General features: G+C 32.6%; 2 protein-coding genes across 2 annotated transcripts; one reads left to right on the top strand and one right to left on the bottom strand.

Moving 5' to 3' along the window:
* Positions 1–2,339: 2,339 nt before the first annotated feature.
* Positions 2,340–3,198, top strand: LOC115979230 (putative calcium-binding protein CML19). Its single transcript, XM_031101211.1, has one exon. The coding sequence runs from the start codon at positions 2,573–2,575 to the stop codon at positions 2,996–2,998; it is 426 nt and encodes a 141-aa protein (XP_030957071.1). The 5' UTR covers positions 2,340–2,572; the 3' UTR covers positions 2,999–3,198.
* Positions 3,199–11,947: 8,749 nt separating this feature from the next.
* LOC115979232 lies at positions 11,948–12,972 on the bottom strand. Its single transcript, XM_031101213.1, has 2 exons — positions 12,770–12,972; positions 11,948–12,498 (listed from the first exon to the last, which is right to left on the bottom strand). The coding sequence occupies exons 1-2, from the start codon at positions 12,854–12,856 to the stop codon at positions 12,277–12,279; spliced, it is 309 nt and encodes a 102-aa protein (XP_030957073.1). The 5' UTR covers positions 12,857–12,972; the 3' UTR covers positions 11,948–12,276.
* Between the last annotated feature and the right edge of the window lie 332 nt (positions 12,973–13,304).

The raw sequence follows: 13,304 nt of genomic DNA, 5'->3' as shown, positions 1-13,304 counted from the left end.
TATGTTAGACAGTGTGGTGAAAAAAAAAAAAATTATGGCTCCATATGAAAATAGTTGCCAACCACTTAGAGTCCAATACTTCAACAAGTCCTAGAAGAATGTTGTATTTTTGGTGTTTGTTTTATGTGGAACATTCTATGGATAACAAGAAAATGAGTTGAATACACCCAAAATACTAAATCAATATAGTGTAGGGGTTGGTTAAGTGGTTCCTAAATCCTAAGACCTCTTGATATTCATGAGATTCTAGATTTGAAACTTCTTATTGGCATCTTGAATTATCTGAATAGATTTCTACTTGTAAATTGTAATAATAACTTAGTTTGTGTGGGACGGAAGCATTGACGACTCCAGGAATTTTTCCCAAGATGTTCCTTAAGAAACATAATTTTTTCCAGTTGCGGCTCCAGGAATTTTTCCCAAATGTATTGTTGTTTAGTTGTTTCATTAATTTTTTTGTCTTTTATAAACTATAATTTTTTATATTTTTATTTCATTAATTATAAAATTATTAATTGTTGTTTAGCCTAACATAATTTAATTTGTTTGTCTTTTATAATGTATTGGTTAATTAAATTATTAATTATTGTTTATTAGTTGATTTCCTTAATTAATTATTGGTTAATTAATATCCCAAACAAACAAAATTAATTAGTTCAACTAATTACTATGGTTGTTTGATACTTGGAATATCACACTATTACTTAACCAAACAAAAAAAAAAAAGTCAATAAATTGTTCAACATAAAAATATATAGGCCCTATAGCTTAAGTCCAAGTCTAAAAAAGAGTGATTTATTACAAGCCTCATGCCTGATGCCCCCAATCACAAGAGCCAGCTACCAATCAGAAAATTTCACAATCATAAATCACAATATATAGTACACTAAAAGACAATTAATATCTCACCAACACCAACACCAACACCAACACACACCAACGATAAGATAAAGCTAAATTCAAAAAGTCAAAAAAAGGAAAAAAAAAAATTAATAAAGCTAAAGATTCGGCCAACCAATGAGCCAATCATAGACTCACAGTTCAAAAGAGAGAGAGTTAGACTCTTAAAGAATAAAGAGAGTTAGACTCTTATTCATTAATTTCATTTCATATTTTCATAGTTTTCACTTTTCATTTCAGTGAGAGATTGAGAGAGAGTCAGAGAGAAAAAGAGAGAGAAATACCTTGAGGGAGGGAGCATTGAGCACCGGAGTAGTTGAGGCGCTGAGCAATCTGCGATGAGGGGTGAGCGACGATGACGAGCAACCCAGCGACGATGTGCTCTGGATTGGACCGATCTCCAACGATGTGTAAGCGATCTCTGACGAGCGATCTTTGATGAGCAACGATGTGCTCTGGACTACGACTGGACCGATCTCCGATAAGGGGCGACGATGTGCTCTGGAGTTTTGACTACGATTGGACCGATCTAGCTTCTAAGGGGAGGCATTGCTTTGTTGCTCTGTTTTTAGGTTTGCTTTAGTGATTTATGATGTACTGATTTATTGATTTGAGGTTTTTGATTTAGTAATTTGCTTTGTATCGGGGTTTAGTGTTTTTTTTTTTTTTTTTTTGAGAATCCGTGGGTTTGCTTCCTCTGTAATCTGTTGGGCTGGCCCGTGGGCTTGATGTTGGGCTTACCGTCCGTTGTTTTGCTATGTTACAATTTTTTTTTTTTTTTTTTTCTATTTGCTTGAAAGTAGAACAAATAATTTTTTTTATAATTATTATATAGTTCTTGGAAACATCCTGAGCATAACGTGGCGTTGCCACTGGATGGAAGGAATGCATATGCCTAATAAAATAGTCAGATATTTGAAAAGATCTAGAACCCATTTGGTAAGAGATTTTTACTAACATTGTTTAAATTTTGTAAAAATATGTGTAAGTAAAAAAATATATAAAAATACGTGCTGTAATATTTAAACAACAGTTTTTATTGTTTAAATACGTTACCAATGAGACCCTAAATACTTCGTTAGTCAAAGGATCTAGAAATATATCCATCGTGATTCTCGCTTATTAGAAATTAGGGTCTCAACATATATGTGCCATCGTGATTCTCGCTTTTCAAAATCTGGGGGCTTTGTTGGGTGGTTAAGTCCTAAGTCCTAACTACTTAAAGTAGGGAAGGTTCATGGGCATAAGCGTGTCTGAGGTCAGGTTCGCACTTTCTTGCCTATTTCTCCATAAGATTATCCCAAGGTAAAACTAGTTAAAAAATTAACAAAAAAAAAAAAAAACAAAGTAGGAAAAGAAGAAGAAGAAGAAGAAGAAAAGCCACGTACGAGTTATTTTCATTTTCCGAGAAGTTTCACATTAGGTCGCTCAACTAACTACGCGTCTGCCAAAACTATAAATGGAGGTCTCATAACTCAGCCTTTACAGCCCACTCTTATTCACAGTCGCCTAGTAATTATACTTTGCCAGTTTATGGCCCTGGTGTTCATAGCTAGCCACGAATATTAAGCTGCTTATTTTCGTGGACCTACATTGAATACTTTCTCAAATCTCCCCTTGAACACTTTGTTTATATAATCTTAAGCTTATTTCAGTTGTTGTAGAATTAACCATGAACAAATGCAGTGCATACAACCGTGTATTCCAACAATTTGATGAAGATAAAGACGGTAAAATCTCAGCCCTGGAGCTTTGTCGTTGCATTGAATCAATAGGTGGCGGGTTGCTGATGGAAGAGGCGGAGACAGTGATTGAATCCTTGGACTCAGATGGAGATGGGCTGCTGGGGTTGGAGGATTTCGTTGGTTTAATGGAAAGTGGGAGTGAAGAAGAGAAAATGAAGGACTTGAGAGAGGCCTTTGAGATGTATGACACAGATGGAGCTGAATGCATCACACCAAAGAGTCTGAAGAGTATGCTTAGCCGACTTGGCGAGTCAAGAACCCTTGAAGAATGTGTTGTTATGATTAACCAGTTTGATCTTGATGGCAATGGGGTGCTTAATTTTGAGGAGTTCAAGGTCATGATGATACAATGAGTCATGTACTGTGTAGATTTTTTTGTTTTGAAAATATAAGAAGGATGCAGTTGAGTCACAAAATACAAACCTCTTTTTAGTGTTGAATAGTGTGGTGTAGATATTTTAATGTATAATACCATTTAATGTATTTTTGGGCCTTGTAACCTCTTTGCAAAAGAATTTAGAGAAATTCGAATAGCGAAAAAATTGATGGAAAGTTTGACAATAGTATTATCACTTCTTATATATATATATATATATGTTGGCAATCACATTGCCATTTTTTTTTTTTAAATAATTGAATAAAAAAGCTTTTTTTTTTGTTTTTTTTTTGTTTTGACAATGAGTTATTTTCTCTTTTTTAGTTGGCAATGTGATTGGCGATTTCATTAAAAAAAAAATTGCACTTTTTAATTAAAATTTCACAATAGTAATAGAATACTAGAATGACAAAACACTGGGTGTAAATACTTGTAGATTTTGTAATGGGTATAAAATTATTCCTAGTTCATGTGACCGAAGCCCTGATGGCCATAACACTTGCGAGGTAGGACCCAAAAACTGTGTCGGTGCAAACATTAAAAAAAAAAAAAAGGAAATAGTACCAGAGAAATAAAAATACTGAATAATATTTATCTAGAAGAGATTACAGGTTACATAATATTATTTGAATTGAGACATGACACTCACTGTTTTTAAAAAGATTAAACTAAAGCCCTCGTGCCTCCTTTCTTTACCTTACCTTTGCACACGTATTTGACCTAATATCTATTTCAATATATTTCAACCCATTAATCTCCACACTTAAAAATAATAAAATAGTCTCTCATTTTCAATGTGAGATTAAACATGTGAGTCACACATATTTACATTTAAGTTGTCAATTTTATTCATTTTAATTATTTATTATTAAAATGCTACAACATTCCCCCACTCATATTAATATTAAATTTTAGTAAAAAGAGATTATCAGGAAAATACATCTCATTATGCATCATGAATGTGTGTCCTACATTGAATCTTTACGTAGTAAAACAACGAACTCAACTTTAGAGCTGTAGTAGTTTTTTACTTGAACTATGTTTAAGGAAGTTAATCTTGTACTGGAGGTCGTACCGGTTTGGTAAGAAAAACGAGATATTTTGGTACTGGTTAATAATGGTGTATCATTTCAAAATTACCGCTAGATATATATATATATATATATATATATATATATAATTATTTATTTTTATATATTAATAAGTCAAAGCTCATACAATTTATTGAAAATATTTAAAATTATAAACTCATATTTCATTATGCAATGAGGTTTTTTTTTTTTTTTTTTAGTGGTCTTAATTTGTAGAAAAAAAATTGTGTTTTTTTTTTTAATTTTTAATTTTTTATATTTTATATATATAATTTTTATTTTGAAAATCTAATTTATAAGTAGATAAAGAAATTTGAAAATTAACAGGAGAGTGGTCCTATTTTTTAGGTAATGTTTTATTGGGAGTTAGAGTTGCATTTTTACCGGATTGTCCTTTAGTTTTGTCTCTACTTAAATATAGAGGTGTAGGGGCATTTTTGAACTAAAAAAATGAGGAATCCAAATAGAAGAAGCCTCTTAAATAATAGTATATATATATATATATATATATTTATATATATTGTTATTTTCAAGATTGCACGGCAATAGTAGCTAATGTGCACGTTCGTTTATAGTTGAACTTTAGAGAAAAAAAAAAGACGTAAATGCACTTTTAGTCCCTACATTTTGGCTTTTTTCTATTTTAGTCCCTAGATTTTTATTTTACCACTTTTAGTCTCTAAACCAATTAACGCGTGTTATTTTTGTCATTTCCGTCAGTCAATAAACGGAAACATCTAAGGTAACTAATGGAGGAATTAAAATATTATTAAAAAAGCCACATCAGTTAAAATAATAATAAAATTTCTAACCTTCTTATTTTTTAAAAAAGAAAAGAAAAGAATTAAATTAATTTTGTTTCTCTTTTTTTGGGAAGAACATGAAGAATCTAGAACATGTGTTCTTCCCCGTTAATCATGTTCTTCATTTTCTTCCCAGCAAACCTTGCCCAGAAATTTAAAAAATCAATATTTTTTTTTCTCTTTTCTTGTGTTTCCCTAGCAACGAAACCATAAAATCAGTCAGATTTACAAACACAAAGACATGCCCACAGATTTACAAAACACAAAGACATTCAACAATTACTCTGTCATTCTTTCACATTCCCATTACAAACACAAAGACCTGATTCAAAATACCTTCAACAAACCCAAAGTCCTTACACGCCTTAATCCAAATTTACAGACCCAAGCAAACCTAAATGGCAAAAACCCAGTCTAACTGTCTAGATCGAAGATAGAGAAAGAAGATAGATCTGAGTATGTTCAGATAAAGGAGAGAGAACCAGGATGACTATGGTTGGCCATGGAGGCTCGGGTTGGAGGAGAGATGGTGAGAGAGAGACAGAGAGAAGATTCTAAAGAAGATGAGGAAAAATGGTTGTGTACAACAACAACAACAACAACCGCTACGTACAACAACTTCTTCTTCTTCTTAAACGAAACTCCTCGAACCCTACATCGTTCAATACCGATTCCGAGAAATTGAGGCAGTTCTTCTCCAAATTCGGCGAGATCGAGACCGGATCGACTAGATTCGACTCCACCACCGAGCTTTGCTATCACTGGCCCAACGTTGTGTCGTCGCCGGCCATATTGCCGCTAGCAACCGATCACAGCATCTCTCTAACCCAAATCAAGCTGATCTCAGCCTCCTTTTATCTCAAACCCATCGCACTCGACCTCACAAACCTCACCACCAACGGCTTCATCGTTTAAGCAATGGATTTAAAGAGAGAGCTCACCTTCAATTAGCCTGTAGAGAGAGAACTTGAGAGATTCCAATTGTTCTTTTGGGTAAATTTGGGTTTGTAATGAGAATGTGAATGTGAAAGGACTGTAAATTTGGGTTTGTAATGAGAATGAGAGATTATAATTGCGTCTGTAAATTTGGATGAAGGTGTGTAAGGATTTTGGGTTTGTTGAAGGTGTTTTGAATCTTTGAAGGTAGGAGGGACTGACGGGTTAGAACTTAGAAGTTTTGGGTTCTTCACGTTCTTCCCAAAAAAAAAGAGAAGAAACGAAATTAATTTTTTTCTTTTCTTTTTTTTAAAAAAAATAAGAAGGTTAGAAATTTTATTATTATTTTATCTGATGTGGCTTTTTTAATAATATTTTAATTCCTCCGTTAGTCACTTCAGATGTTTCCATCTATTGACTGACGGAAAGGATGAAAATAACACATGTTAATTGGTTTAGGGACTAAAAGTGGTAAAATGAAAATGTAGGGACTAAAATGGAAAAAATCCAAAATGTAAGGACTAAAAGTGCATTTACGCCAAAAGAAAGAGTGAGTTAAGTTTGATTTGATGTTCACATGGGTAACTAACTCAGACATACAAAACAACAAAAGTAAAAAAGATAAAATCATTTTGTTAACCGCGAGTTAGCAAATAAAATGAAAAAAGACAAGTAAAAAGAAATTGAAAAGGCAAACGAAATAGAACAAAAGAAAGAGGCATTTGGTATGGGGAAGAAGGGAGCTCGGCAAAATGGGATCACCATCAGCAATGTACTGCGCCCTAGAAATTAATCTTTTTAAATTTTTGTTGTATATATAGATATATACATAGATAGATTGTAATAATAATGATGTTTGAGTTTGGAGAATATTGTTTCATAAAGTTGTTAAAGTGAAAATTCAAGTTCTAGAATTTTCTAAGTGAAAATTCGAAATTCAGTATCTTCAATCGGTCGAAACTTTGGCTTGATCGATCGAAATAGTAAGAAAATAATCTTGGAGTTTCTGGATGGTTCGATCGCTATTCGATTCCTATTCGATCAATTGAAAAGAGCATTTGATCGATCAAAAAGAGCATTCGATCGATCGAAAGGACCTCTCAACCGATTGAAACTCAAAAAAATTGAATTTTCTGGTAACTGTTCAGAAAGGTTGAAGAGGTTTCAAGCCTTGTGAATGGTTTTATGAAACATTTTAACTCTCCATACGTACCTTTTGAAGTGTTATAACGCTAAGGGTATAAATAGAGGTTAATATTCACTTGAAAATAGTAAGTTACAAAGAAACACAAGAAATCCTGTTGGTATTCTCCAAAATTGCTATTTGTAGAACCCAAAAAACTTGGTTGTATCTTGGGGACAAGTTTGTAGAAACCCTTTAGCAACTTGCGTATGGAGACAAATATTGTCTAAGGATAACATTCAATTGTGCCTCCAAGTCAATTACTAATTTCTATTTACTTGATGTGTTCATTTGTTCTTTCATTATTACTCCTTAATTTGGTGAAATCCCCAACAATCTTAGACAATATTTTACTATAAGATAAGGAGTAAATGATGGTACAACTTTGAAGATGTTGAATCATGGTTTGGTGAAATTGGATTGTTTTGATGGATCCAATTTTACACGATAGAAAGAGCAATTGGCTTGGATTTGAAGAGTTCTTCAAATGATGAATCGATCATAATGAATCTTCAATTGGCTTAAAGAAACAAGTTTCTTTGTTGGCAAGACAAGGTGATGATTCTTGCATATTGTGGATGCATTAAAAGCCATGTTCATAGTTTGAACAATGAAGGTACGAATTACTTGTTTATGGGCAATTTGAATTTCAAATTGATTGATGAGCTTCTTTGTTAGAATATTTGCATTTGTTGCGAATTTATTTGAATTGAGATATAAGAATAAAATTTTGACATGTTTAAATGTTATAAAGTGAAGTAGAAAATCTAAAGGATGGGAACTTAAACTCTTAAAGTGATAAAGTTTGTGAATATTTTCCTAAGTGATTTTCTAAACTATGTGAAGACATTAAATAACATGTCAAAAAATCTCACTTTAGATCAATTCAGACAACATCACTGAATTGAAGAGGAAAGTCCGGTTAGAGATGTAACTAACATCGATTCTAAAGTGAATGTGAACAATATTAAATTTGGAAGTTCTAGTAAGACCAATAAACACTTGAATGTGAATGAGTGTGTCAATGGTTTTAGAAGAACAACTCTAAGGATCCTAACAATGACAAGTAGAACTTGTCATGTTTCCTTTGTGGAAACAAAGACCATTACATTTGAGAATGTAAGTTCTTAAAAAAGAAGAAGGATGAAGATGAAAATGCAAATGAAGCAATTGTCATTAAGGACATTACTGATCACTATATTTCATATGGCTGTAATTACAAATCCGTCTGATTGGTGTTTTGATTCAGATGCAATGTTGCACGTGTGTAACTACAAGGCATAATTCAAGACTTATGAGGAGTCTTCCATAGAACTGAAGGTGCTTGTGGATATCCATAGTAAGGCAAAAGTTTATGGAAAGTGCATTGTTGAAGTGAAATTGAGTTTTGGCAAGAAGCTCTCTTGACCAATACTATGTTTTTCACACACCTGATATCAAGAGAAGTCAATTTGTTATTTAAGAATGGTCTTGTTCAAGTATGAGACATTAGTAGGCAATGGATAGGTTACTAATGACATGTTCAAATTGAGTGTTATTTATCAATATGTTTTGGTTGTGCTTATATTATTGATTCTTTATTTGTGACATGCTAGACTAGAACATTTAAATTTCAAATTCTTGAAATTTATGTCAAAGCATAATGATTTGAATTGAATGGTGTATTGATTAGAAATGGTGAATATTTCTAAATGTATATTCTTCTTTGTGAGGAACATGTCATAATACACCAAAGTGCTGTCCCTTATACACCCTAATAAAATGGTTTGGTCGAAAGAGAGAACTCTATTAGATATGGTGAATACCATAAACTTGAGTGCAATCAGCTAAGTTCTTATTTGATCAATGGGAAGAAGCTTTGTTTAGTGTATGCTATGTGCATAATAGAGTTTCATTTCAAAGGAATTTCATGTGTTATGAAATGAGAATGTGACCAAATGCTTATCATTTTAAATTGTGGGGGTGTTTAACCTCTTGTAAAATGATAGACCAAAGATGACTAATTAGTCAAAGAGCTATATAAAGTGTATATGTAAGTTTTGAGTAAATTTGAGGATATGTAGTTAATTATACTTAATGTCTAATATAAAAGTGAAATCAAAGCATATTGAATTTTTTGAGTTTAAATTCAAAGATGATTTCAAGGATACCCCGATACCTACTTAAACACGAGTAAATGACTCCAATGTTAAATATCACATTAAGTGATATTAAAGATTTAAATGTGGTTCACCAAGTGAACAAATGTGGTCTCAAAGTTTGAGAAATAAAAAGGATTTTAATCCAAATTTTTATTTCATGTGAAGCTCTTGTTTACCTTATTAAAGTTAATAAAAATGTAGTCCTAATTAAATAAACATAGTACTCTTTGAGGAAAGTGATCCTAAAGTTTAAGAAAGCTTTGTGCTTGTAAAAGACATAGCTTTCTATTGTAAGAAGCTATTAATGATAAGATAGATTCGATATTATTTAATAATAATTGGGTCTTACTGGATCTATCTCTAGTTTCAAAACCAATCGGTTGTGAGTGGGTATTAGAATAAAATATAAAATCTTTTGGTCTAAGGTTAATAGTAAAAGGTTTGAAACAAAGGGAAAATATAGATTTTGATATCTATACACTAGTAATTATTTGTGTTCTTAGTTTGATATCTTAAAAACCATTCATATAATTTTAAAGAAATTCACTATATTCTATTATTACATTTTGATATAAGTAATTACAGTGTGTGTATATATGTGAATTTTGGAATGGTTGAGAACCCAAATTGTGGAGTTTAGAAACTCAAATTGTGGAATTATGATATTCAAGAAGTGTGGGGATATAACCCTCAAAAGAGTCATGGACTCATAAGGATGCTAATGTGTATCAAAGATGTACTTGTTAAAGGTATTGAGAATCAACATCGATGGATGTTAAATTAATTGTGATTAAATTTTGTTATGTATGGTAGATGTCTCAAGTTTAATCAAGCACATGTGGTGATCCTATTTTGAAAGTATCTCTTTGTGAAAAGAGAGTGCAAGTAAGTTCATTAATTGAACATTCAAGGATCAATAATGAAATATTGGATTGTGTCTCCACATATAATTTGAGTATGCATCATATAGATATGAAGTGACTTTCTAAAATAGTGATCTTGGTAAGGAAGTTTTCTTGAAAGACCTGTGGATTTGTACTTCCTTAATTAATTAAATGAAAGTCTTTTATGAATAGGAATCAAGTAAAGAAATATAGTGGAGATGTGCGCTATATTAATCTAATTTTGAGACTTGTGATATCTCATTTTGTTGAGATTTGAGTAATCTCATTGTGTTGAGATTAGTGATTTCTCATTCTATTGGGAATTGTGTTATCTCATTGTGTTGAGATTAGTGTTGAGAATTTGCTTCTTAGATTTTAATATCTTTAAAGAGGCAAAGACACTCTGATTCCAATAATAAATAAAGAAATTACTGGAAGGGCTGATGCAAAGCTCAAGTTTGCTAGTGAATTAAGTTCATGTTGCGTATCATGTATGGAACTAAACTAGACATTGCCTTCACAGTATGTAGAGTTTCAAAATTTCTAAAACTTGAGGTTAATCACTAGAATGTACTTAATTGTGATGAATATCTATTATATAGAATATTCAAGTTTAATTCTATTATTGATGTGAGTGATAATATCTGTGTCTAGTTAGATAATCACTACATGTGGGGGTGCTATGTGTAAGCATTAAAGAAATAAGGTGTATTTATTCTACTATAGAATTAAATTGAGAGCATTGATTATAATGGTAACGGGCAAGGAAAGAAAATGGCTAAGGTTTTGATAAAGTGTCGTGGCCACGACCATAGTAAGCCATTCCTTGTACTGTAGTTATGAAACCACAATGCATATGATATACATGAGTTGTATACAAAGTAAACTTATACTTAAAAGTCTAAGACAAGAATACGTAAGGCAAGTCAAATGTGATTGGACTAGTCCATTGCCTACGTAATTCTATATATAAAATAAGTCTTTTACCGAAGTGTGTCTCGAGACTTGGTAAGGATAACATCTATTGGAATGGGACTAAAACCCTTCTTTTAAGAGAATCACCAATAGTGGAAACTCAACCTCAAACTAATTATATCTAAGAGGTTTAAAGGGTAACAACAAGCTATTGATACGTGGTTAGTAAGAGCACTAAATTTGTGTCTCATTCAAGATGGATTAGTGCAGACTGTTACGATGAAATTGAGGATGGGTTTAAACTTTTAATAAAGTTCATAAATCATAAATGTCTGTGTAACAGGAGCATAAGAAGGAACTTCACCTTTGTGAACATAGGAGTGATACCGCTTCTAGCAAGAGTAAAAAGGTTTTCTCTTGTACATGTCAACTAAACCGGGAAGAGCACAAGGCCATAATAGTGCTAACAACTTGGATTTCTAAATGTGTTGTGGATATTCTCGTGTGTGTTGTTTCCAATTTCAGCACATAAGAGTTTTGGTTTAAGCACCAAGCCACCATTAACTCTGTTGATTTCTTGAGCAATTGCATTAAAGGGAGGTTTAAGTTTAAAGACACCTTCCATTATATATGATAGAATATCAATCAAGTGAGACATATATTATTTGATACAGTTTGTGCACTTCGCCCTCCTCTAACATGCAAGCTAATCGTCTAATTCTTATGAACCAATTACACTTATTTTCTGGCATTCTAACTTCTATGATATTAATGAGATGTAATTGTTGAATTGCAAGGTGAAAGAAAATCCTTGCCCATAACAAATCACAATAGACAAAGATCATTGCCAGGGAATGCAGTTCAGCAGATTATCCAAATTACAAACCAAGAGTCAAGGAGTACATTACAAGGGGAAAGAGATTTGGTTCCCATTTCGAAACAAGTTGATAGGATCCTCTTTTTGTTGCCCCCCAGAAGGTAATTTTAATGTTGCTGATTTCCTCTCTTGTTCACTAATAAATTGACTAATTAAATTCATGTTAATGGAGCGAAAAGGGTTTTCCATGAGAGTTTTTCAGTCAGCTTCTCAACAGAACAACTACTTTAGACCCTCTTCTTCATCAAAGTCGGAATCCTCAGTGGCATGTTCACTTTCAGAGTCACTCAACACACACCTTGTCTGCCTGCGGTTCACCCTTTGAGGTCTTGCTCTTGCTGGTGCAACTTCAATAGTTTCTTAAGTACTGGCAGAAATAAAAGCAGAACCCGAATTTTCTTCATCTTTCAGTTGCCTTATTTTCCTCACCAACCCTGCCCAACACCGAACCACTTTTCTTGTTGAATGGAGATGCCCTCATCTTTCTCACTTTTTCCCAGTTTCTGGAGCACAGCAACAACTTCTAGCTCAAAGTCTTCATCATCATCAGATATCTCCGAAACAGCTGCCAAGGACTTCTTCTTCTGTGCAGCAGCAGCAGCCCTTTTAATTGCTAGGTTCTTTCTTCTTGGTTGGTAGTTTAGGCACTTCAATCTCCATGGCAGTCAGGCATAAAAACAAAGAGAAATTTTACTCACGAATACTAACAGAAAAAGCACTCAAACAATGTTGGTATTAAAAGATCATGGATAAATTCACAAGAAGCTAATTAGTTCTGCTGCATCTCAAGTAGAAATTTTAGTTGACGCTTGTAACATTGAAAAATTCTATCAATGTACATAACTGTATTTTGTTCTCTTGCAATTGATTTTATGAAGAAGAAAAATGGAAACACAAATATAAGCATGTAGCATTTACCAGCTGATTGATCAGGACATGAGTCAAGGTTACAGGCACCGAGTTTTTCTTTGAGCTCGAGCACGTCATTGCCATCTTCATCCTCATCGTTAAAGACTAAATTTGGCTAGCTTTTCCTGCTGAAAAGAACAAGTAATTAATATCAACATGAGTTCTAGAGAGATCCTTTACAAGGGAAGAATGGAACATAGGAACATTTGGCCATGAATGATTGATTTAGGAATTGCACGGACGCAATAGCTAGCAAAAAGTTTAAAAACTAAATTGATTTTCTGTCATTGGATCTGATTTTTTTTATTTATTTATTTATTTAATTTTATCCTAATTTTTTCTAACTCTTTACTTTTTATGGTTTTTCTTTTCTTTTCTTTTCTTTTTTTAACTTGTCCAAATCCAATCCAAATCATAGATATGCCAAAAGCTTTGTAAATTTTGTTGGCACTTTCTTGCGTTTTCATAGCATTTAGGGTTCAGATTCCTTTTCTTTGTTTTAATATTAAATTATAAAAAAGAAAAAAAAATTCAGTCACATTTT

This window comes from Quercus lobata, chromosome 3 (assembly GCF_001633185.2).
Source record: "Quercus lobata isolate SW786 chromosome 3, ValleyOak3.0 Primary Assembly, whole genome shotgun sequence".
In the NCBI taxonomy this organism is placed as follows: Eukaryota; Viridiplantae; Streptophyta; class Magnoliopsida; order Fagales; family Fagaceae; genus Quercus; species Quercus lobata.
Note: the sequence above shows the minus strand (reverse complement) of the source record. Positions and strands in the feature narration are given on the sequence as shown.